This window comes from Barbus barbus, assembly GCF_936440315.1.
Source record: "Barbus barbus genome assembly, chromosome: 28".
NCBI classification, from domain to species: Eukaryota; Metazoa; Chordata; class Actinopteri; order Cypriniformes; family Cyprinidae; genus Barbus; species Barbus barbus.
Genome location: NC_136756.1, coordinates 15,986,517 through 16,012,365, shown reverse-complemented (window position 1 = coordinate 16,012,365; position 25,849 = coordinate 15,986,517). Strand labels below are relative to the sequence as shown.

The window sequence follows — 25,849 nt, the reverse complement described above, 5'->3', positions numbered from 1 at the left end:
CACATTAAGCCGTAATCAAAATATTGTGAACAAAATTGCGACTGAGGGAAAAAAAGGCTAATTTTGTACTGATCATAAAAATACAATATCAAGACGACTACCAACATTTTTTTGGCTGGTTTCTCAATTCATCAAAAACTTTTTGTGCCAAAAAGTAAATTTTGGACCCTGTAGTACCTTTATTAAAGTGTTCAAAACCTTTTTAACTCCAAGACTTAGCCTAGACTCACAACTGTAGACTTGCTTAATAGATTAAGCCCAATCAGTAGTGACGTTTATAATAGTAGGTCTCACAAATAGTAATGTTTTGCACCAGGAAACATGACACTGAAGAACCATGCATATATTGCCAAATCAATCCTCAGTCGAAGAGAGGGCATTGAAACTCTTGCTGCCGGTATGAATTACCCACGTGTTATCAGACCCCTTTTAGGGAGTTTAACACTCATTAGCCTCTTCTAATTGCAAGCTACCCTTTCTCTTTTTTCATTTTTCTTTTGCTGCAAAGAAAAAGAAAAGCTTTTTTGCACTGAATCGAAGCTAAAATAGGTTTGACAGCCCTTGTGGAAGGACTGTGAGAGCCTTGAGTCGTTAACACTTAGACAGACCTCAAGGCAGCTGAACTTCAAGAAAGAAATGCCCTTCATTAATCAAAGAAGTAGAACCCTCTTTGCAGAGAAATACATTATTACATTTGACATAGGTGAGACTTTGAATTTTTATAAAAAAAAAAGATAGCAAATAAATTTAATTAAACATTCCAGTAACTTCAGTAAGTTTAAAACTGCCATAGCCTCATACAGTGCACACTCTTAAGACAGGCGGTTGAAACGATGAATGGCCTCATTTTGGCAGCGTTGGGAGAACCTTAGTGTAACGTTGGGACAGTGATGACCCGGCTTTGCGGATCAGGAGCTCAAGCAAGGACGCATGGAGGAGAAGGAAACCCTGAAGAAACGCAGTCCCATCCATCCAGCAGGTCTGCTCCCTGAGGTCCAGTGCTCCAATTTCAGCAATCTGTTGGGAACACCATCACTTCCTCTCTCTCTATCTCCTTCTCCCTCCCAGACCTACTTCCAGCTCTCTGCATGATCAGGCTCAAGGAGAGAAAGGCTTTAGCGCATTTAAATATGAGTAAAATTGGCTTTGATATGTACAGTAAATAAAATTATTGGAAACTGGTCAAGGTTGGGCTTCCAAAATCAAAATTGGAATAAATCTAATTATTCTAATCTAATAAACATTTAGGGCCAGATTTAATAAACAGGGCAAATTAGCGCAAGAGCGCAATTCCAAAACAGCGTCAAAGGGTGTGGAAATTTCTGCGTGTGATTCACTGACATGCAAATTAAAGAAAACAGAAGCAATATCTCATTTACATATCGACCAACGCAATATACCAAGCGAAGCGCAAATTAGCATAGTTACAAATAAGCAGAGCCGATGCTCATCAGGTGCAGGTGATCTACTTACGACACAGGCGCAAAATAGTTTAAGACGTGCTTTTTTTGGGCGTTAAATAATGGCGCAAATACCAGTAATTTGACGAGCGCAAATGTTTGTAAATCACATTGCAGGATTCATTTTAATACTCTCCTCCCATAAATTTTGTGTTTGAAAGGGACCCTCCTACAAATGCCTGTTCAGTAAGATCGGTGTCCACAGCTTTTCAGCGCTAATTATTCACTGTGCATCTTTAGTAAATCCTGACAATACTATTTTAACGGCAAAAGACGGTTTGCGCTGATGCAAGCTGTTAGTAAATCTGGCCCTTAATGTATACATTTTACTTTGCACATTGTTTTATATATATGAAAATAATATACAACTGTTTTTATTTAAAAAAATAATAAATATACTCCATAAAACCATGGTCTTATTGACCATTTTTACTATGTATTTTTCCATGTTTAAATCTGTTTAATTCATGCATCCATCAAGTGAAAGGCAAACAGTTCATTTTGGAGCCTGCTTACGGTATTTCAGAATGACCTCAGGAGAGCACACTCCTGTTAGTCAGCCAATTTGAGACAATTCGGCCCTCCATAACTGCGGTCAGCAATACTGTTTAAATTCTGTGTGGGTGCCAGTTTGTGACTGGTGAATGTTAAATGCGTGCTCCCAGAGGCAGGAATTGTCCTTGTTCCTTCCTAGCCTCCCTTGTGTCTTTGACACATGACTTTAAACCACACGTTTGAGCCATGACGCTTGAAGGACAGACAATTAAACAGACTTGAATATGCAGGATCATGGGTAGAATCCGTGCAAGAGCAGGAACTCATGGATCTCGAGTGACTCAATCATTAACATGACTATATGTGCCGTCACATTTCTGACTTCCGAATTCTTTATCATTGAATAGATATTTATTTAGCCTTATTTATTATGTAATATTGTAAAATGACTATCAACTTAGGCTTTTATTTGTTTGTCTGTATCAATGCGTATAAAATTGTCTTCGTTGCAGATGCTGTTGCTATGCTGAAATCATCTCTTACATCATTTAGATTTTCTTTACATTTCTGTCAGTATGTACAGGGTTTGCATAACAATGGCACTTTTAAAAGATTTCAACCCTAATGAGATTTGAAATAACCTTTATCTGTATCTTTTCTCTCACTGGTGGTTTTCATTATGATGTTCTGATTTTCACCGAATGTAATATATTCATTCATTAAAGACTGATATTCAAAAAAGAAATTGTTTTGATACACACAAGCCCTGGTTTTGTTATTAATAGGATGGTTTCCACATTTAAGTTTTCCATTAACTGTTTTGTCAGCACTGCTCCATCAGTACACCTGCTCCTTGATTTTTGACATTATTTTTAATGTTTGAGGAGGGTACACTGTAAAGCAATGTTGCTGTTTACAATCATCATCTCTGGAAACTAGGCAGGAAAATGCTATTGCTTTGATGGCCTGCAGCGGTCTAAAGTGAGCCTTTTCTCTGGCCTGCCCTTGTTCTTGGTGAAAAGGTAAAATGGATGTCATCCTTCTCGAAACAGCTTATTGTGTTTCCTTTAGTGTATTGCATCAGACTATAAGGCACAAAAGCCTGTGTGAACTTAACATGGTCCCTGTCTAAATCAGTCTTTCTCTCTGATTTCTGTTCAGGCTTCACAGTCCACTTCAACTGTCCAGGTTTCACAGCACATATCGTTGCTACTCTTAGTCATCCATAACAAGTTTTCTCCAGTTAAAAGGAGGGCAGAGGGAGACAGTCAACTTCTGGGCAAAAGTAATTGCACTGCTCCGCAGGGAGGAAAACCGGTACCGTAGAACTCTGGGAATGACAAGTGTTTATTGTCTTGATGTGGCGGTGGGCTGACTTTGATGCACAGAGGTGTATTTCTCTGTCGCTTCTCATCTGTGTCTTCATAAATTTGATGTGGTTATGTATGACATCTGCGTGAGAAATTCTCAAGAATCTTCTCCAAAATTGTTTGTTTCCACTGTTGCCAGGGCTGATTCTCCACAGTTTCTTTTTGAATTTCTTTAAAAAGAATGTCTTGGTCATTCAATCTTCATCTCTGTAAGGTGTGACTGTGATATTTCATGTCATAATTTAGTGTTTTCATACCTTGGAGCATTGATGGGGAAAAATTATTATTATTTTTTTTTTTTGTATAGGTGTGTATGAACTCTGCAGTCAAATTTAGGTCAGCACCAGAACAAACATATAAACTGGAAAAGATATGACTAAAGAACCATCCAGCATCCCTTCCAATAAGGTGAAGTCATAAACGATATATACTGTTGACAACCATAAGTATATCTGATCTGTGGAGCAAACATGCCTCTTCTTTTAATCAATGCTCATCAATGCTATACTTTGTGTATTATATATATATATATGCAGGGCCTGAAATTAACACCCGACCACGCGCCAAATGCGGGTGAATTTTGCAATTGGCGGGTAAAACTGTCAATCCACCTGCCACATCGGCGGGTAGCCAATCGGAATTGAGTGATTCATTAGTTATTGTTTTTTTGCGTCTGTTTTTTTTTTTTTTTTAATCTGCCATTTCGTTGGATTTTAGCTCAAAATGTGGCGGCACATTACTGGGGTAAAGAGGCCAGCTGAAACGAACAACCAACAAAAAGATGAGGATGAGTCAAAGAAAAGTAAAAGACGATGTTTTAATACAAAGTGGACAATTGGCGACAACGGCAAGGTTCGTGAGTGGCTGATTTATGACCGCAGTACAGATGAAATGTACTGCAGTGACTGCCGTATGTATGGCTCAGAGAAAGCGAAGTCAAATCCTTTTGTAATCGGGACTAAAAACTTAATATTAGAAGCAATTAAGGACCACGAGTCATCAAAAAGCCACCTACACACAATAAGTTGCAAAATATCAAAGACTGCGCTTCCGGAGGAGACCGCTGCGGTCAAGGCACTGACGTCCATGAAAGCAGCGCAGTTTGAGAAGATGCGACTTCTGTTTCGGAACGATCACGCGATCTGGCAAGAAGATGAGGCCCTTCTCTGACTACGTTTGTGTGTCACAGATGTGTGTGCGTGTGTATGTTGGGAGTTGGGAACCAGTGAGAAAATGTCCGGTACCCGGTAACTTTACCAGTAATATTAATTTAGTTCTGCTTAACGGTTCCTGAAGGCTGTAATTAACAGTTGCCAGGAACTGTCTACTGACTAAATCAGCCATCAACACAGCCGTGTGTGATTTGTTTACATACGAGCTGCGGTAATTTAGGTCTAACTTATATCTGTTGAGTTAGCACGGTGTGTGTGTATACCTGTTTTTCTATCCCGGTGTGATTATGACATATGACTATGTCTGTGACACAGCAAATCAATGAATAAAAAGATTAAAAAATATATAGTCTAAGAGTTATTATTACTTATAATGATTTCGTTAATAACTTAACAGCACTTAAATGTGTATTCTTACAAGTTAAAAAATAATGTTTGTGTGATTTCTATTTTTCACCTTTATGAGGCAAAAAAAAAACTGGCTGGTAAAAAGTTACTGTGGCAGGTGGATTTTTAAATCCACCTGCCACAATGGCTGGTGGTCAAAAAAGTTAACTTCAGGCCCTGTATATATGTATATATATGTTTAGTATTGGCAAGCATGTTTTCCCAGATTTATTAAAAGAAGAGGTTTTCATTATATTGTGATGTGCAAACCCACACTACGCTACTGTTCAAAACATTGGGGTTGTTAAGTTTTTGTAATATTTTTGAAAGAAGTCTCTTATGCGCACCGGAGCTGATCAAGAATACAGTAAAAATGGTAATATTGTGAAATATTGCTATAATAAAAAAAAAAAACTGTTTTCTATTTTAATATTCTTAAGCATGTCATTTATTCCTAAGCTTAATTTTCAGAAGCCATTACTCTAGTTTTTAGTGTCATATGATCCTTCAGAAATAATTTTCATATGCTAATTTGGTTCTCAAGAGACATTTATTGTTGTTATTATTATTATTATTATTATTATTATTAGTGTTGAAAACAGTTGTGCTGCCTAATATTGTGTAAACCATTTTTTTCAGGATTTTTTTGACAAGCATGAAATCCAAAAGAACAGAAATTGAAATAGAAAACTTTGTAACATTGTACGTCGTCAGTGTAACCATTTTTCAGCAGTTTAATGCATCCTTGCTGAATAAAAGTATTCATTTCCTTTATAAAAAAGCATCTTGCCAATCTTTTGAATGGAAGCTTTATATGGTCTATCTATGAACTATGAACACAAACTGAACTAAGAGAAATTGCAGTTTTAACAACAAACAACAGGTCTGAAAATGTCCTTACTCAACCTATATACTTTCTTTTATGAAATTCAAAAGGGTGTACTGAAACCAATAAACTGGTCATATTTTTTTTCATGTAATGAAAGTGAAAGGCTCTTTAAAAAGGTTTAATTTGGCCCTCACTGTCCGTATCGATCCAAACTTGTCAGTTTGTCACTGATGCCGTAACATCGTCCCGCATTCACGTTCTTTGTGTGGATAAGAGCAACCTCTTTCCTGGCGATTTCTCCTATTGTATTCAACGGAAGAAAGAACGTCATCCGGGTTGGGAACGACCAGATGCTACTTCTGATATCGCTGAACTTGTCTATGTCCAAAACGCTCAGGGCCTGTGGTCTGCCAATAAGAGTGCTCACGCTGAGTTGATGCCCCCCTAACTCACGGAAGGTCGCAGTGGGCCAACAACTGTGACTGCTGCCCGCTGCACCCCACTGGCATGCCCATCTCCCCATGGTGCCCGGAGCGATGCCCTCTACTCTCACCCTGCCCAGAAACGCTGGCATGCTGAGCCATTCTTGGAAGCAAGAAGAGACAGGCTTGCCAGCTTACTTTTCCCACAGGGTGTTGCTTTCTCTCCAACAACTGTGGAATGAAACAAAGCAGTGGGAGACGAGTGAGAGCAGCCCACACAGCTCCTGGGTGGTAAAGGCAGTGGCGTTTCTTTCTACGGTATGTTGCCATGGTTGGCGAGCAGCTTTTCAATCATTATTAGCATCATCTGCTATGACACATCATGTGGCTTGTTGATCAAACAACGTCTCTTTTTCTTTCCTTTTCTCAGTAACCTCCGCTGATCTACAATCCCTCAATCATTCCATGTTCCAACAGCTCTCTGCACAAACTCATCCAAAACAAATGGAGGGTGCCGGTAATGACAGATAAATGTGGTTATTAATCCTTTCCTTGCCGGATGAGGCAAAGAGCAACCGAAGATTTTTGTTATCGTCAGCTTCTTCAGTGATTTTCATGGAGGTACGGCGTGTAATATCGACTCGCTTTGATAGCGTGCTTCTTAAATTGGAAATGAACCAGGGATATAAGAAATAATCAGACGTGGAGCACCGGCATAGCTGCCACTGTTCCGTCATGGGAGGACAGCGGGGACTTGGGGCTCATTTGCTCTCAGCGATTATCAGCAGGTTTCTCATAGCGAGCAAGAGAGTCAAATGACTCTATCTGACTTTCACTCCCTCCCCGATGCGTAGCCTCTGTTTTTTTTCCCCCATTCACCCCCATTAATTTACTTCATGTTTATCAATTTTGCGGTCCAGGGCCTTGTCAGGCTGAGATGCTAAAGCATTCTCATATCAGATAACGGCACAGACGAAGCGCATTGAGCGGTGATTTCAATAACTCGGAAAGTATGAGCGTACTTATGCGTAGAGGTGCATGTTAGGATACATTCATATGTTGTTTTCCCACCCATGGCGCAAAATTCATTTGCATCTTCCATCAGCGACATGTTATATGTGCTGTAAATATATGCCTTTCTTGGTTTTGCTCACATTGAGGACTCATAAAGCCAGTGCCTGCAGCAACAACAACACAGTGAGTCGGCAACCTCCTTAACACCTGGAAAGCTGCATTACATATTACCCAAAGCTGAAGACCGCAGGGCACTGTGGTGTTGTTACGGAGATTCAGGTTGATGGATCAATTGAGGCAATTTTGCGACAGCAATTTGAGACAGCAAATTTTGGCCAATGAAAATAACTTTTAGTTGACAGTGCAAAATCAAACCAAATATTCAAACATTTACAGTATGTACAAATATTTAACAAAAATGTGTGAAAACTGTACTAGGAAACAACATTACAATGAATACATTGTAATAAACTATACATTTTTAATGGATTAGTTATTCATTGTGTTTAGTGTGTTCTATGCAGAACATATCTTTCTGACTAGCATTTAACTTGGTTCATGCATTCATTCATTTATTTTTGGGCAAATGTACACTATTTTTCAAAAGTTTGGTGTCAGTATGTGTGTGCTTTTTTTTTTTTGATTAACAAGAAATTAATACTTTTATTTAGCAAGAAGCATTAAACTGACCAACAAATAAACAGTAAAGACCTTTATTATTGTCATCCTTTTGTCTCGTAAGACAATGGAATCTGCGCCATGGGGTCTCTATACATTTGCTGAGTTACATCGCCTGCTGTGACTGTACAGTCCAATTCTTGAAGAGCATGCTTTATTGCAATTACTGCAAGTAAAGATCATGCTGGTCTGTGTAGATGTCCGGTCTGCTCTCTGCCGTCTCCGTTCTCTCTTTGCTTCCTACTGGTGCTCGATGCCTGATTGAATGGCACGCTTCCATCTATTTTCCATCTACCTATGGCTACTTTTTCCAGGTCCTCTGGATTGATGTTGCTTGCTTTCAGGTCTTGTTTGCATACATCTTTGTAGCAAAGTATAGGCCTTCCTGCCGGCCTGGAGCCAGTGGGAAGTTCAGAGAATAGCAAGTCTCTGGGAATTCGGCCAGCATTCATGTGGATGACATGACCGAGTCAGTGCAGATGCCTCTGAGTGAGCAGGGCAAATATACTAGGTATCGCCGCATACATCAGAATATTTTTTATTAGAGATGTGGTCCTGCCAGGAGTTGCCCAGAATCCTTCTTAGACTGCGAAGACGGAAAGCATTGAGTCTGTGTTCTTGATGGGAATGTAAAGTCCATGTTTCGCTGCTATAAAGCATGCTTGATACACCTTAATTTTGGTGTTGGTTATCAGCATGGAGTGATCCCAGACCCTCTTTGACAGACGGGCCATTGCTGCCATTGCCTTTCCAATCCTTGCGTTCAGCTCAGCATCCAGAGAAAGATAACTGGAGATGATGGAGCCAAGGTAGATATAATTCTCCACCACCTCAATGGTATGATCCTCAATAGAAATACAAGGGGCATACCTGACATCTTGTCCCATTATGCTGGTTTTGAGAGGGTTGATAACCAGTCCAAAATCTCTGCTAGCGTGTGAGAAGCAATTGATGAGACGTTGTAACTCTTTTTCATCATGTGCTTCCAGGACAGCATCATCTGTAGGTGTTGGAAATGCATCACGTCTTCCACAAAAATATTAAGCAGTACAACCTTTTTCAACACTGATAATAATAAGAAATATTTATTAGGCAGCACATCGGTAAATGAGAATGATTCTGAAGGATCATGTGACACTGAAGACTGGAATGGATGCTGAAAATTCAGCTTTGCCATCAACAGTAATAAATACAATTTTAAAATATAATAAAATACAAAGCAGTTATTATGAATTGTAGTAATATTTCTCAATAGTACTGTTTGCACTGTATTTTATTGATGAATGCAGATTTGGTGAGCATAAAATACATGTTTCAAAAACGTTTAAAAATTCTTACTGAGCCCAAAGTTTTGTACAATAGTTTGTTTAATATTAATATAATATTATGTTTATGTTGTGTATCTATCTGCTTGATCTCATATGTTTAGGATGTGTACTGGGTCAATTAATTAAGCAGCTAGCATAGCCCCTCAGTTCACCGTGTTCGTTCACTGTTCAGTTCATACAGCTCAAGCACAGGAGGTCAATATCTGACATTTATGAACTATGATTTGATTATTTGAAAGTCAATTTTTCTATATTTTCTCATACATAGAAAACATAGTACAGTGTTGTTGTTGTTTTTTCGCGTCATTTTCATCAGTGCTATTTGTGCAGCACCGTGGCTCTCAGGTGCCATGTGGTTGCACTAGTTTCCAGAGAGACATTAACGGCAGAGAGCACCTGTGCATTTTGGTGATAGTGATGACCCGTGGACTCTTGTGTTTACTTGTAATCTGCATCACAGCGATATTACAAAGTAAATGGCATCATGCTGGTGCCCACCTGCTTCAATTAAGTCCCTACTGCTAATCATTTCCCAGAGAGGTTCCTCAGATTCTTCTTTTAAACTTGTTTCTTCCAGTAGCCTTGCAAACAAAACTAACTCTCTCACCCTCTCTTCCAGCCTCACGGCAGCAGAGAACTTCCGAGAGTTTGGTGAATGCATAACTCAGCATTTCAATCCATCCACCCCCAGACAGTTCACTTCATTTCAACTCACTTTTTTCTGTGTTTTCAGGGTCAGTCAGCCAGAAAACCAATTATTCAGCCTCCCTTTATCACCTGAATGAAAGGTAGAGGGGTTAAGGCCTGCAGTGATACTATAGTTTCACTTCAGCAACCCTAGAGTCCTTTTTGGTAACGCAGCATCAGACCTCACCTCCTGCAATGGCCCATTACCGTAGAATCACTGTATTGCTTACCGTCTTCATCTTGTTGAAGAGCCAAAATAAATTATCATGGCATTTGCGTCTTCATCCCTCAAAAAGTGCAGCATATTCGGGATACGTGAATGTGTGACCCAATTTCTCCAAGTACTCTGTTACCCTGCTGAAGGGGAGGGTGAAATGGTTTGACTGTGAGAGACAAGACACAATTCACGAACAAATTTGGAGAAAACAGCTCAGCGAAAATGCCTGCCTCAGCTCCCAGATCACAGGAGGATTGATGGATGTATACACTCACAGGCGGAATAGTCAATTATTCTCACGGGTGAAATGAAAATTGGACGTTGTGACTTTCCCTCCCGCAACTCCGACATGAAAGGAAATAGACATCTTTTGCTTGTTGCTGGTTTGATAGTGTAGTTTCTTTTGGGTTTTCAGAGCCTGGCCAGCTCGATTATGCTGGGCTTCTGCAACAGACGTGCGAGATTAGTTGGTTCTTCCGCACAGAGTCGGAGCCTAACTCCAGGCAGCGGACCGGAGACGTCCATGTGCAGTGTGCTCCATTAATCATACAACACAAACTCCACACTGAAGGGCAGTGCCAAGGAGGTGAATTGCGTCTGTTGGCCCCCTTGGCCTGGCGATTGGTGAACCCCATGGGGGAGACGAGTCTGTCACAAAGGGGCCACGTTGTGTCCTAGCTCAGCACTTAAACACACTTCTTGGTGCCCTTGAAAAATGCAAGCCAACTTTGTGACAGGAAAAATTTGGTTTAATGAATGGTGGGAAGAGTAAACATCAGAGCTTAGATTGATTATGCGCTTGAGGAGACTAAACCAGTGCTGTTGTTTCCACTGAAACAAACGTCTTTGCTCTTGTGTCAGAGGCCATAACTTATCATTGGCTCGCGCAGATTATTTTCTTGACCTGAGGATATGTGCCTGCTCGCGTGGAGTGGGGGAAGAACAGACAAGACGCCGAAGCCACCGCGGCATTGTGTGATTGGGGTCTTTCTCTCTCGTTCTCTGAGGACAGAGAGTGATTGATCTAAAGAGTGTCTGAGTCCTGGTGCGGCAACTGTAAATAACCTGAAACTCATCTTTATTCAGACCTCTCCACCTACGTATTGACCCAAGCAAGCACTGCACAAAATCGAGCACTGCAACACCGTCTCTTTATGGACATAACACAGTCCCCGTATGAGCAGACCTGTCAATATTTTAGTAATGACATTATAATCTAAAATTGTGACCCGTCTTCCTGTGAGGCAAGTCTAATTCCCAGGCAGTCATATCTGATTGAACGATATGCTTATATGTTTAGAGCAATCTTGTTTTGTTTTTTTCAAATCAACAAATCAAAGCGTTGCATCCTGAAAGTCTCATTACTTTCCTTTTCCCCAGCAAATCTTCAGTTACTTCAAAGCCTTCTTTTATAGAAGTGAAATGTCAGGCAGCTCAAATAGAAGGGAGCCCTCTGCTGTTTGTCAAGAGGTACTGCTTTGCCATCTACTAATTTTCTCTTGCAGGCAAGACAGGTACACTTAGTCAGCTTCAGCTATGCACTTCAGTGTCAGTTATCACTTCAAAAATGTATATATGATTCAGCAAATGCAGGTCTTGGCCAAAGCACTGACTTTTAACATGCTACACCATCTAAACTGACTTCCTGGAATTCAGCACCGCCATAAAGTGAACAGCTCCCTGAGTCGTGTGCACTCTCCTTCAGCTGCCCTCCCCTCGTGCAGAGGACAGCTCCTTTACCACTGTGAGTGAATATGCTCTTATTTATAGAGCACAGCTACTTTATGATGTTTTTTGAAACACTTGTCATTGTAGTCCAGCAAAGACCAGGCTCTGGCTTGCAGGTTTTGTCAATGGAATCACATTTTCTGGAGGGAGCGGATAGCTAAAAATTGATCCACCAACTTTTATGCCCAGGCAGCAAATTACACATAACAGCCACAAATCACAAAGCTATTTCGCTCCATTTATGAGCAGTTAATGCTATTTAGTAATGGGAGGGAATTTCAGCCAAGTGTGCAGAAACAAAGTTGCAATTGTGTTTTATTTCTTGGCCTAAATTTAAGCCAGTGATCAGCTATTAAGCGGCCTGACGGCTTGCAGACTTTCGCTCACAGGTGGTGCTATAAATAATGCATGGACTGTAACATATATAGTTGAAGTGCTCTCTCTTCATTCTGACACAGTGGCTTTTGAAACTGATTTTTATGCAGTCTATCAAACTTGAAGGTTTCAACTTAATGTTACAATAATCTGTTTCTAAATTAGTATTCATAGTGCATGCTAGCCAGCTCTGTCTGGGTTTCAGTTCAAATATTAAAGCCTGTTGCACTTATTATGAATGGCAAAGTAAATCTACCAACTTCAAAACTTGCTTTTCTATTGGCTATTGCCACAAAGCAAGTGTTTAAAGTAACTATCATATTTAATCATCTCCGCAATTTACACCATTCCCACCTTATTCGCCTGGGCTGTTGTTTTGCATCTATTTCGGAAGTCCCCCGGAGCTTTGCAATATTTTAGAGTTAAAAGGTGTTTTATTATTAATGAAACTTTGGAAACGTCTCTTTGGAAAGTCTCTTCTCTTACGCACAAATCTAAAAAGGAACCCTCTGATGCCAGAAGACCTATAAATATTTTGGTGAGGATATCAGGACAGCTGCAGTTGCCAAAACAAGCTCTATAACATCTTCTAAAGTGCCCCACATCCGACTTTCAACCCCGACTTTGCTCAGTCAAACTCAGGCCGTGACATTGTGCGCAGATAACCCTGTGCCCATTCTGTTTGCTTGCTAATACATAATTCATTTTCAGAAAACACTGTGTTGGTGAGCTATGAATGGCTGTGTGAGCTGTGTTTCAGAAATGAGCCCAGGTGGAAAATCTAAAAGAATGGAAATTGGGGGTTTTTTTGCATAAAAGAAGACACATTTTGTGGTGGGTGAAGAAAGAGAACTGCATATGTTTTGAGTAAGGGTGACGATGTAGCCTTCACCGGACCATTTTATTCCCATGCAGTTTACGTGGCATCCATTAAGTGGCTTATCAATATTTATACATGTCTGGAGCTAAAAGAAGAGAGGACGGGGAGTCAAAGGTGAATCGAACCCCATCAAGTAGAATCCCACATGCCTTTACATGCATCTCTAATGGACAGCTTTGGTGCTTTAGTATGAATTAAGTAAATGGCATATCAAGTGGTAGACTGCTTGTATCTGTTGTGCAGTTTTAGACTGAAGCCTTGCTATTATTGACCTCTGCCCTGTTCTTCTGGGATACATTGATATTCTGCTCCTCCCATTTTGTCACGTCTGAGCTCTATGTTTAATGAGCCATTGCTCTCGCTCTCTGGATTTGATCTAAGCGTACAGACAACGGCTATGTGTTCCTGTCTCACATAATCCTTTCAGTTCCCTGGGTCAGACCAAAATCAACAATGCCATCGACTGGTTAAACAGGTCATTGGAGTCAAACTACACAAAGTTGTAATTTGTTTTTTAGGTTACAAGATGTGACGGAATAGCAAAATGTCAAACCATACCTAATAAAACAATCTACTGTTTGTCTACTCTCAGTGTGATCTTTGCTTTATCTTCAGGACTGCAAGCTCATGGAAGTCTCTTTGAGGTAGAACAGTCGGCACATCACCTGAAGGTCATGGATAAATAAACAAGAGGATTGAATGCAGCGAGTACAAGTACATATTGAACTCTGAACTACTTTGTTTTATCTTGCGAAGTGGAGACGGCCCATGACACTGCTATTAAGCAGACACAAATTATCCCAGCGGAGCAGGGAGCGTTTGATGGATATGGAGGGTAGTCTTTATACTTCTGTGTTCAATGAGCAGTGCAAATCCAGTTTGTGACTGTCATTAGGGCCGATTCTAGGATTTCAGCCTTTGGGGGGCCCCAACCATGAATCCAAATGTGAGCTGCTGCAGCTCAGAGGAATGTCTCTTGCTTTGAGAGGTTGTAAGTTTGAATCTCGCTTGACTAAAAATGTTGAATGTAACAAATGTTATAAGTACTGGCAAGGACAGGATTTCATAGTGAAGCTTCAGCCACTGTTTTCAACACATGAAAAGATCAGAACTCCACAAAATGGTCTCAGCTGCAGCCAAAAGTAAAGATGTGTAACAGCAATTTACATTCTTGTCAGGAACGATGCCATTTTGTTAGAGAGAATCAGTGTTTCCTTCACTCAAGAACAAACAAAGTGTAAGCCATTATGTGCAATTCACAGAAAACAGCGCTAATGAAATGGTTCTTTTTAATAAGTTAATAAAAAAAAAAACTGCTTCCATACGTTAATCATTCTGAACCATTGCTGACTGATTCCTCAATGAACTGCATATTTTTGGGTTACAGTATGTCCGATTCAAAATGGACCTGGAACTGTTACTGTGATAAGTATACTTTAATATATAAGGTGTCTGTTTAGGTGACATGTTGAAACCATAAAACAACATTTTACCTTTTTCCACCCAAACTAATATTTTTTAAAATATTCTTTTTTTAACTAAATGTTTTATTGATTGATTTATTGGTTTATCTATTTATCATTTTATCAATTTTTTTCTATTCTTTATAGCACAAATACAGTTATCAATTTTAATATTTAAACCAGATTTAATACAGCTAGTACAAAAATTAAATTGACATAACTGAATCTACAAAATATACAAATTTTTATTTATTTTTTTGTCTGGAGCCCTGTTATATAATCGATTTTTAAGGGGGCTTACAGATTGATTGCAGACTTTTAAGAGGACTTGGATGAAATTGAGGTCTAGAAATCTAATTAAAAAAATACCGTTATCACTTAGGTACTAAACCAAAAACGGTTTTATTTATTTATTTATTAGAAAACCGGTAGTTGCAGACTGAATGATTGGCAGTTGCTGGACAAGGGAGGAGCCACAGTCTCACAGATGAGTCCTCTCGATTATCATAAACTACCTCCGCCCACCCCACTGTGGATCTCTCTCTAGCTCGCGCGCTCACTCTCTCTCTCTCCACGTCTCCCTTTCCTCTGTTAATTCAGTTCTGGACAGCGCCGGGTACTGATGCTGCTGCCCGTGTAGTCGCATCTATCCTGGGGGCCTCCTCCCACTCATCACAGCTCGAGAATCCGCATGTAGAGCCGCTCGGTCTCTGTCGCAGAAAAGTCTCCGCAGTACTGCATCGGAATAAGGGCTCGGTGCAAAAATCTTCTTCAACTGTATTCGTGGCTGTGAGTGTGGCGCTTTTCTGCATCAGCGCAAAGGAAGTTCTGTTCAGTCGTGCGGTGGGTGATGCTCTGAGATGCGTCGTGTTTAGCGCACGGAACCCCGATTTATTCGCCTAGACGGGAGAATAGAAAACCCAACAGTGTATGAGGCACATTTTAACTTTGTCTGATATTGATTCGGATTTGCTTGGGAGATCTTGAGCATCAGGATGTTTTGACGGGCGCTCTCCAAACGGGTTACTGAATATTTCGCCTCCAACAGAAGCGCATCCGAGGCAAAAGAAAAAAAGAAGCATCGGCTGACAGTTTGAAAGGAGGACCAGCAGCCTCTCTGCAAGGGATTTAAAACTACCGTCGCTTCGGCATCTTTCTGAACCTAACGAGGATAGATTTTAACAGAGGGAGAGATGAAAGTTTTTCCGGCAGTATTGTTTCTGATCACATTTTGGAGTCTGGAATGGGAGCCTGTGCTTCCCGATTCAATTATTCACATTGGTAAGTTCAGATCTCAGATGCACCATCAGTGACTGTGATTCCTCAGTATTCTCGTTTTCACGCTGAGAAGATCTGTGCATTGTCGTGCAATTCGTTATGTTGCGGTCCAATTAACGCGCATTTATCGAGTTAACGCGCATTTAGCGGATGCATAGATGCCTTTAAATAAGGTTGCGACTGTAAAATCGGGTTAGAGAGATGAAGATCTCCATCTGTCCTCATCAATGCGTCCATTATCTAGTCTATACGGTGGGTGAGAACAGGTGGTTTGACTGCAAGCGGTTCCTCGCAACGCCGCATTGTATGCGCGCCACGTTATGACATCGTTTAAAAAACACAAACTTGGATTTGCAGAGATCAAGAATGTTGGTAATACTCTTTGTAAAAGGGCTGAGCGAGTGCGCACGTGCGCGTGCATGTTTTAGCGATGGGTACAAGGATTGGCACTGCACGCGAGATCGGATAGGGTCCAAGAGAGGTCTTAAATCAGAGCTGTAAAAGAGAGGGTTCCTCCGAGGGGCCACTGCGTGAAGGTGGAGGCCGGGTGCTGGGGATTTGGCAGAAGTCAATTTGGCGTGGGAGCGTGCGCGTGTTTAATTTAATTAAGGCTTGATGCACTAAACAAATAAATATTGTAGCGAATGTGTTTCTGGCTAGGTGGCGTGTGCATGGCTGAAAGTTGGTTAAATAAGTCACGCGTTATGCAGGCATGAATAAAACATCTCCAAATGATCCATTTAGGCTGCATATGATTCTCAAGAGTGAAAATGGCAAATGTCTGTGAAATTATGTGGCTAACATTATGGGTTTGGGTGTACCGGTATGTCGGGGAAAAAAATATATATATATTATATAAAATATATAGGCTGTATAAACAAGGCAGTACGTCGTTTTACATTACAGCTGTTGAGTAAAAAGTATGAATTGTCTTATAATTTGTGGAGTGTGGTTCGTTTTTTTACAAAAGTTAGTTTCTTTTTGTATTCAATGCTATTTAGTTGATGTTATGTGTTATTTGTGTTTGTATGAGTAGCACTATGCTTTGTTGATTGGTCGCAGTTGATGGAAAGGCCAGTTGCAATGATCTTTAAGTCATCACGTGACCTTATATTGTACCACCTGTAACCACTCGTAACAAACATTTAAAGAGTTTAAGTACGCCTATAGGTAAAAATATTTTGTTAAATGATATATATACTTGCAGTTAAGACATGTAACCCGTTCACTAAAAACATGTAACATGCCTATATGGTAATACGCGTAACTGTATTTTTATTTATCTGGTAGACTATTATTAGCATAATCTGACAAACACAGCTGCCAGTTTTTACCTTTTTATTTAACATTTTCTATACCATGTAGTAGCTACGTATCTTAACCATCTGATCGATGCATGTTGTAATAATTTCATGAAAAAACGATTTTTACTTAATCTAGTGCATATCTACCATAGCAAACAGGTGGATATTCAAGACATTCTGGATATTATAGATAGAGAAGCAGGTGAATATTCGTGCATGCCTTCTCTTATACACCGTACAATGCTTCTGCGTGTTTTTAGAGGGACTCTAGACATGTCTTGAATAGACCGTTTTGCCTGTCATTAGTAATGCCCTCCTAATCTTTTCTCTGCAATAGCTTGGTGAAAACGTGACGTCATTTGAATGCGAAAACGGCATTACGGAGAGAGGACTGATGAAGGCATTTTATCACACGCGCTTTACCTGATTGCAGAGGAGCCTTCTAATGATGTGCACACCAAGAGAAGTATCTCGGGCGCCGTGCGCTGCATCGCAATGCTGCAGCTCCTTTAGGAGCCCATTGAGAAAGTCACAGTGATTTATGTGTGTGGAAAGCCCAGAGTGTCCAGCAGAATGCGGGTGCACCTCCAAATGCGTCCTTTAGTACCGACTAAGAAGTGTCAGGAGACGGCATAGGCCAGCTTTGAAGTTGGGTCCAAACTAGAGATTGATGATTAGGTAATTATCACAACATTAGTACAGACGTTTGGTTTGCTTTGGTCACTAGTCCTTGGGGAATTTTGATCAAGGTTCCTATCTCGCCCCTCAGTGGCTGCGATGCTCTCCCCAAACTTGTACTGCTGGGGTATTCAAATTTTGTCAGGTTGAAGAACCTTGGTAGATCGAGAGAACCATTATTACTTATATTCTTTAAATATTATTTATAAATAAATTGGGTAATATGACAATAATTGCCATATTACCTAGAAGTAAATATATAATACATTTAAAAATGTAATCATATATATATATATATATATATATATATATATATATATATATATATATATATATATATATATATGAAGAGTTCAGATGCAAAAGCCTCTAAGTGCCATCTGAAATTTTCATCTAAAATGAGCATTTTGTTAGGTTTAGGTTCAGTAATTTTACTATAATGGCAAAGTATCGGTCCCTTTCTATGCAATTAAAGTGAAATAATTGAACATGAATATAGGAGCCCCATAAAAACGCTCATTTTAGAAGAACGGCACTTAGAGGCTTTTGCATCTGAACTCTTCATATATATTTATTTCACAAAAACTATTTTGAGATCAAACAATAATTGGCAGACCCCCTGCCGCACCAACTGCAGACCTCCTGTTGTAGACCCCTGCTCTTTGCACATCTAAGATTGCTTTTTGAAGGATATTTGCATTCTTCATCTTGTGTTATAGCCATATATTTTTGCCTTCAAAGATTCGCCATGTAATATTAATTCCCCCCCCCCCCCCCAGATTCATTTTCAGATGCCTAATTGTATGGAAGCCCATGATATAAATCTTGCAGTACCTGTTTCATTTGAATGACATTTACTCACTACCATCTGTGTTCACAATAGATGTAGAGTGTGGACTAGATTTTGTCTGCGACAGTTTTAATGGTGTGGATCACCCTCATTCTCAGGAAGATTTGACATATTGAGAGCATGTCTGGGGCTCTTAGGGGATATCACAACACTCTCCACTGACAGTATGTGTTTTCGGTCTGGCTGAAGCTTCTTTGTAATGTAGGTTGCGTGTATGACATTTATTGCGCAACTGAAGAGAATAGACAGAGGGGGGGAACAATATCAAAGCTGGTCAGAGAATCAAATCATTATCCCTTTCCTCTGCACAGTCATGGTTAGTTACATGTTAAACTCTAAAGCCAGAGGAAATTGTAGAATATAATCCTGAGCATTGCATTGTAGGTGGGACAGATGGGTAGTGCCATTTCTTTGGTCTATTTCTGGACCAAACTGCCATGGCCCCCATCCCAAGAACATGGTGATAATGAGATGTGCTAGCCTGCAGACTATCCTTTATAGTGATGCTTAAGAGCTCTCTCTCTGTCCTTCTATGTAGTCCTACAATATAAAATAGAGGTAATGAGGAGCAATGCATGTAAAGGTCTTGTAATTACAAGCCGTGCATTGAAATGTGTTTATCTTGATTGGATGGCTGTATTGTGCCTGCTCAGGAGTTGTAACAGATAATGAAAAGTTGAAACGCTAGATATAGAAGGATTCTGAAGATGATTAGGTGATTAGTTTTAGGCTGGGGTTATTATTGTGGCATTAGCAGAGTAAATCCTTACGTTTCAGTGGAAATGTTCCCAATTAACTGGCACGTTGTGAAACATTCTGAGTTTCGGATGTAGTTAGAAGCATAATTTCTGTAATTGGTGTCTCCTTAAGATGCCTGATATTGTAAATAAGTACAAGAACAAAAAATGCACCTTTCATTCCCACTGAACCCAAGAAGTTTCATTATTTCATGTAAGGGCATGGGTAATTAAGCTAACATGGCCCTATTTTTGTTTCTTTCGGCTGATGAAAGGAGTAATTGTATTGAAAGCAAAGTGAAGGTGTAACAAAATAAAGGTTGTCCTCTAGGGGTGCCGCTTGCAACATTTGCACTTCTTACTCTGGAATTTGTCCCAGACCCATTAGGGAACTCTTGATCTTTTATGCTTCTAAATCACTGTGGTTCATTGGAACCCTGCAAAGAACATTTGCATTTTTGGATGAATTGTGGGGAATGATATTGGGACTTTTTCAGTTTCCCTCTCATAGTTTGTACCAAAGATTATCACATAATGTCATATGCATCATGGCCAATACTAACAATTTAAGTAAAAAAAACAAATACAAATAAATAAATAAATAAAAATAGCATTTACTATCAAAATTGCTTTATCTGAAAGAACTAGTGTGAATAATCTTGTCATGCTCTAAGAACCATCTTTATAATATTCTTATTCTCTAAAATATCTATCTATCTATCTATCTATCTATCTATCTATCTATCTATCTATCTATCTATCTATCTATCTATCTATCTATCTATCTATCTATCTATCTATCTATCTATCTATCTATCTATCTATCTATCTATCTATCTATCTATCTATCTATCTAATCTAAATTTATATTCATTTTTTAAATGTTTTTGGACAACGTTTATTTTTCTTACTGAAGCTTCATTTATTTGATCAAAAATACAGTTAAAACGGCAATACTGTGAAATAATATTACCATTTAAAATAATTTTCTGATTATCCTTCAGAAATCATTCTAATATGCTAAAATTGTGCTAAAAACAGCATTTATTTAAAATATAAATTTTTGTAGCATTATAAAAGTCTTTACTGTCACTTTTGATCAATTTAATTTAGGCTAATCTTGCTGAATAAAAGTATTAATTTCTTACTTCACTTGCCTTCATTTGTGTGAATAAAAATTCTAGGTTTATTCATGTTTTTAAACCTATATAGTTTTTAAAATCCCAACATAATGATATTAAACTTTGAGGATATGTAATGAATTTTATTTACAGCTGATTTTTTTTGCTTTTCCTGTTTCTTAAGATTACGAAAAGTAACCTGATCTTCAGTGTATTTTTTAAGATTAGAGCATTGAGTTTTCTCAAGCTCCAAACAGAACATGAGAGCTAATGGGGAGTTATGTTAGCAGAACACATGCGAAGAAAGTTTACTTGAATGCGTCTGTCTTTGTGAGCTCTCGTTTGTTTCAGTCTTCCACATTACTTTGAAGTTTCGGGAGGATCTACCCGCTGTCATGAAATTTTGAGAACGTGAGGGATGTGTTTTTCCTCTTTTGTCTCATTGAATTCATGACACCAAGACGTTGAGTGATTTCCTGTTTGTTTAGCACAAAGGCTCCCAGTCGATTACAATGCGACGCTACGCTGAACACGTCAATCAAGACTTGCTGCGGGCGTTATGGTTTGTTACAGTGTTGCAATTACAATGCAAGCGCTTGAAAAGAGTGCTTCGCCTCACTAAATGCTACTCGATCGTCCATAATATCCTCATGCAAATGCGAGGCTTGTATTGTAATAATGTCAGCTGAACACAAAAACAACACAAAAGTATGGGTGGCTCCTGACTAACAAATGCTGTTACTCGAAGAAAGACGTTTCATCTGTTGTAAGATTTATAAAACTCCTCGAATCTGTGCAGATGAAGTGAGACGTCAGTCTTCCTGTAAACAAGCATACTGTACGTGTAGCCACCTTTCAAGCACCGCTCTAAAGGGAGCGAGTCCCCTTTGAGAACTTGTGTCTCTGATCATTGCTCGCTCTTGCACAGTGAGCCTTGGGCCTCCTCCTTTGACTTTCCTCTCTCTCTCTCTCTCTCTCTCTCTCTCTGTAGCTTTCTATTTCTCTCTTTCTTCCCACCTGCTTGCTTGGCCCCTTTCAATAGCTTTCTGCTCTGATCTGCTTCGAAAGCACACAAGTTTTGGGGTTGTATTTCTTACACAGTCAGTTCCCTGTAGGGGGCAGTAGCAAGGCTGGATGTGTGAAATACAGCGCTGCCATATGCTTGTTTACTGTCATCTCATTGTGAATCGCAGTCATTTGCAGGTAGCCGGTTGCAGAGGAAGAAAACGCTTCATCTGTACTGCAGAGAATGTATTTTTTCTTTTCTCACACATTTGATTTTATTGCTTTCTCGTGACAAACTTTGTTTTGTTCTATCTTTCACCATCTCTCTCTCTCTCGCACGCGCACCCTGATTAAAATGGTGCACTTCTCCTTATGCCTCTAAAAAAAGCTGTCTTCTCATTTGCATACAATGGTTTTTGGCCTTTTTTCTCTCTGTGTTAGAAACCTGTTTTTGCCTCACTGTAAAAAAATAATTATATCGCATTTATCCATGTAGAATGAAGTCTCAACTGTGAGATATATAATCCCAGTTATGAGAAATAAAGTCTTAATTATAGGAAATGATCATATTTGTGAATATAAAAATGCAAATGTGAGATATCAACTCCTAATTGTTATAAATAAAGGCACAATTATGAGAAATGGTTACAATTGAGATGTAAAAATGCAATTCTGAGATGTAAATTATTGCCATATCAAGGCTCGGTTGAATCAAATGTCAAATCATTTCAAATAGTCACTATTATGAGAAATGGTGACAACTATGAGATTTAAAAGTATGATTGTGAGGTTGTGAAGTCTCAATTATGAGTTATGTAGTCACAATTGTGAGATTTACAGATGTAATTGTGAGGCATAAAGTCTTAGTTGTGAGATATAAAGTCACAATTATTAGAAATGGCGAGAATTGTGAGATGTTAAAAGGTAATTATAAGCAATAAAATCTCAGCTTTGATTTGCAAGAAATAAATTCATTTCTTTTTCATTTCTTTGAGTTGGAATCAGGGTTCCATAGTGTTCTGATGGTATCACATGGTAGATATAAATACATTTGTACATGTTAAATAAAACAAGTTTTGAATTGTGCTGCAAATGCCTTATTCAAACTCTGTTCTAAGCATAAGTCTTGTAAATCTTAAAAAGTATATCTTTAAATCCTCTTTGGAAAAAGCCTGATCTAAATCGTGTGGATATTGTTGTTTAGTCTCACTAATTCCTCAGATTTTTCCTGACCCTGAAATGAGGCATCTGCCTTTGTTCTCCGTAAAAGTCAATTCCCTACTTATGCCACTGTAGACCCTTGCCTCATTATTTTTGAGTCCTCTGCTTAGGTCAATAAAGGTAACAAAATGACAGCACACGCACATAATGCCATTTTAACGATTGGAAACAATAGAATCTCCTAGGTAACTGCGTATAGAGCGGGCTGAATAAGATGGAGAGATGCAATTTAGTTATGAGGATGTGATTGTGTCGTTCCGGTATTAAATCAGGTGTGTTTATCCGAAGCAAACAGGAAATGAAAATCGGGATGTAGCACGACAACAACAACAACAACAGAGAATGGAGTTGTTTAAAAGTGTAGTTGTGTTCTGCAGCGATGTCCTGTGTGTTTCTATAGTACCGAAGGCAGTGAAACCACTGTACATTCATGCTGAGAAAATGGAAGTCAGTGGGACGTTACTTCTAGACACTACTGCTGGATAATAGGGCTTTGTTCCAATAGGCAAGACTGCATCAGCTTCAAGGCTCGGATCCCAGCCAGGGAAGTGCAGGGCTAAAACACTGATCTCAGGCTCTTGCTGGAGATTCTGCATTTTTGTTGCTTTGTAATGTTGCTCTTGAGACAACCTCCATTTCGATTTAATGCACCATGAAAAGAGGATAAACCCTTCCCTTTAGGGTAGGAGAGGGGAGGAAAAGTCGGTTGTGTTGTTTACTTTGAGGCGACATTGAGCATGTGTGGTAACATGATTCATAAGACTCAAACTCGGTCCCAAACTGCATCTGCTTTAATGTATTTATTGGCAACTTTAAGCTTCCTGTAACTTGTCAAACAGGGTTCCTCATCATCTGCTGGATAAAAGGGTGTATTGGAGGGATGGCTATTTGTGAGTGCTTAACACTTGATACGATTTAAGACTGCACTAAAACGCTGACAACAACCAATCAGATTCAAATTTGCTTTATGCAAGAATTGGACTGTATTCGATGATTGCATTACCGATGCAGGAGTGATGAATGATTTGATGATTTGCTCCAAAAGAAGTGTTTTAAGAATGCAGAAGCATCCAAAATGAGATGTGCTTCTTTTTTTCTCCTTTCAGCTTCTACACAGTAAAAGCATTTTTCCACACATATTTTTAAAATAACACCATACTTATGGCTGCACATTTTTATTTGATGATTATAGTGTGAGGAAAGATGAAGCTTTACTTCAGTGTTGAATCAGATGACTTATGAAAGGTAGTACAAACAAAACGCATTTCATGTTAAGCTCGCAAAAACAATAACCAGCGCGACCCACGTAGTCATGCATTGTAGTATACTGTGATAATGCTACAGTATGTGAGTGTTCACACTGTACACTATACTGCTCAAAAATGACTGATTACTAACTAAAATGTGGTAAAATCAGTAAGATATTACAATTTAAAATAACTGTTTTCTATTTTGATGTATTTTAAAATGTACATGTAATTTATTTTTGTGACGATAAATCAGTAATTCAGTCAAATTTTCAGCAGCCTTAAAAAAAGTTGACACAGAAAGATTATTTGAAAAAGATGACAACTTGATCCCAAACTTTTGAACAGTAATGTATATTTAATTGGGTTGTTTGGGTCAGTGTACCAAACTCACACCATAAGCCAATCTTGCTGGATTTGGTTAGAAATGTGGTAAAATCAGTAAGATTACATTACATTTGAAAATAATAGTTTTCTGTTTTAATATATTTTCAAATGCAATTTATTCCTGTGATGATGTATCTGAATTTTCATTACTCCAGTCTTCAGTGTCACACGGTCCTTTAGAAATCGTTCTAGTAAGCTGATTTGATGATCAATAAACATTTATTATTATGAATGTTGAAAACAATTGTACTGCTTAATATTTTGGTGGAAACCTATAGTTTGTTATGATTCGAATGGATAGAAAATAAAAAAGCAATAAATAAAAGAAATAAATAAAAGAAAATTGAATAGGAAGTTCAAAATATAATAGCATTTACTTGAAATAGATTTCAAACTGATCCCAAAACAGTTTTGAACAGTGATTTTACAGTTTTTTAAATTTTACAGTAATTTACAGTGAGTTACAGTTTTGAACAGTAACTCACGCCATTATTTGAGCAATTCTTGCTGTTTTTTTCCTAAAAACAGAACCATATTTAGCACCACATGAATAGAATTTACGCTTCCTGGGAAATCAACCTACAGGTTGCTTAATTATAGTTATCTCTGCATATTGAACAAATAAAAAAATGCCTGCTTTACCTTTAAACAAGCCCTTGCTCTTCTGTATCTTCCTCTATATTTCTGTCAGCAACTGTAAGGTGCAATTATCTTTCTGGATCTTTATCTTCAGCAGCTTTCTCACACTTTGACTCTCAGCTCTGTGCTTGAGCTCATCTGACTTTCCTTTGCTGCTCTTGGTTTGATTACTTCATAAGCCTTAGCCATTTCTAAATGACCCCCTCTGTAGTCTGGGAGATCTCCTCTTTAACCTCTGCTCCCACCCCAGTTTCACAGCTCCAAATGGCCCCTTTGACCTACTCCATCATCCTCTTCTCATACTCCTGGAGCCTTGAGCATCACTCTCATTTGCACTGTTTAATGCCGTGTGACCACCCAGTCAGGCCATCAGCGCTTTGGCTGGCTAGTTTTGATCTCAAGTTGATTTCCCACTGGTTTCCTTCATAACTCGGTGCATGTTCCTTCATTTCTATGTGCTTCTGTAAGTCCTGTTATCTTTGATCTATGTGAAAATTCAGTGTCCTTAGACATTCTCCGTACACTTGGCTGGCAACCGACAAACAGTTGTGTTATGGCTAAGCGCTGCTGTGTTTATATAATTCACACATGCAATGCGTTGCTTGTGAAGCGCTTGGATGATGTGGCGTCGGCAATGCCATATGGGCAATGAAGCATAATGACCTAAATACATTTGCAATATTAATTTGTGTCCATATTGAATATTCTAGCTACTCAGACATTTCACAACACCACACTTTTTCACCCAAGCTAAAAATGTCTCCAAGTAATTGTGCTGGTAAAAAGGAAAAATACAATGTCCCTACAGAGCTCAAGTCTATAAACCGTTTTTTTCCCCATTGTGTTATAGTCTGGTAATTGGCTTGCACCACCATAC

General features: G+C 39.0%; 1 protein-coding gene across 1 annotated transcript in view; it reads left to right on the top strand.

The window, feature by feature from the left end:
* Window positions 1-15,698: 15,698 nt before the first annotated feature.
* LOC306848013 (glutamate receptor ionotropic, delta-2) overlaps window positions 15,699-25,849 on the top strand; it is a gene marked incomplete at both ends in the record, with an annotated part of 396,902 nt that continues 386,751 nt past the window's right edge. The window contains one exon of the mRNA XM_079382321.1: window positions 15,699-15,786. Within this exon, the coding sequence (XP_079238447.1) occupies window positions 15,699-15,786 (88 nt within the window). The remainder of the gene's footprint in view (window positions 15,787-25,849) is intronic.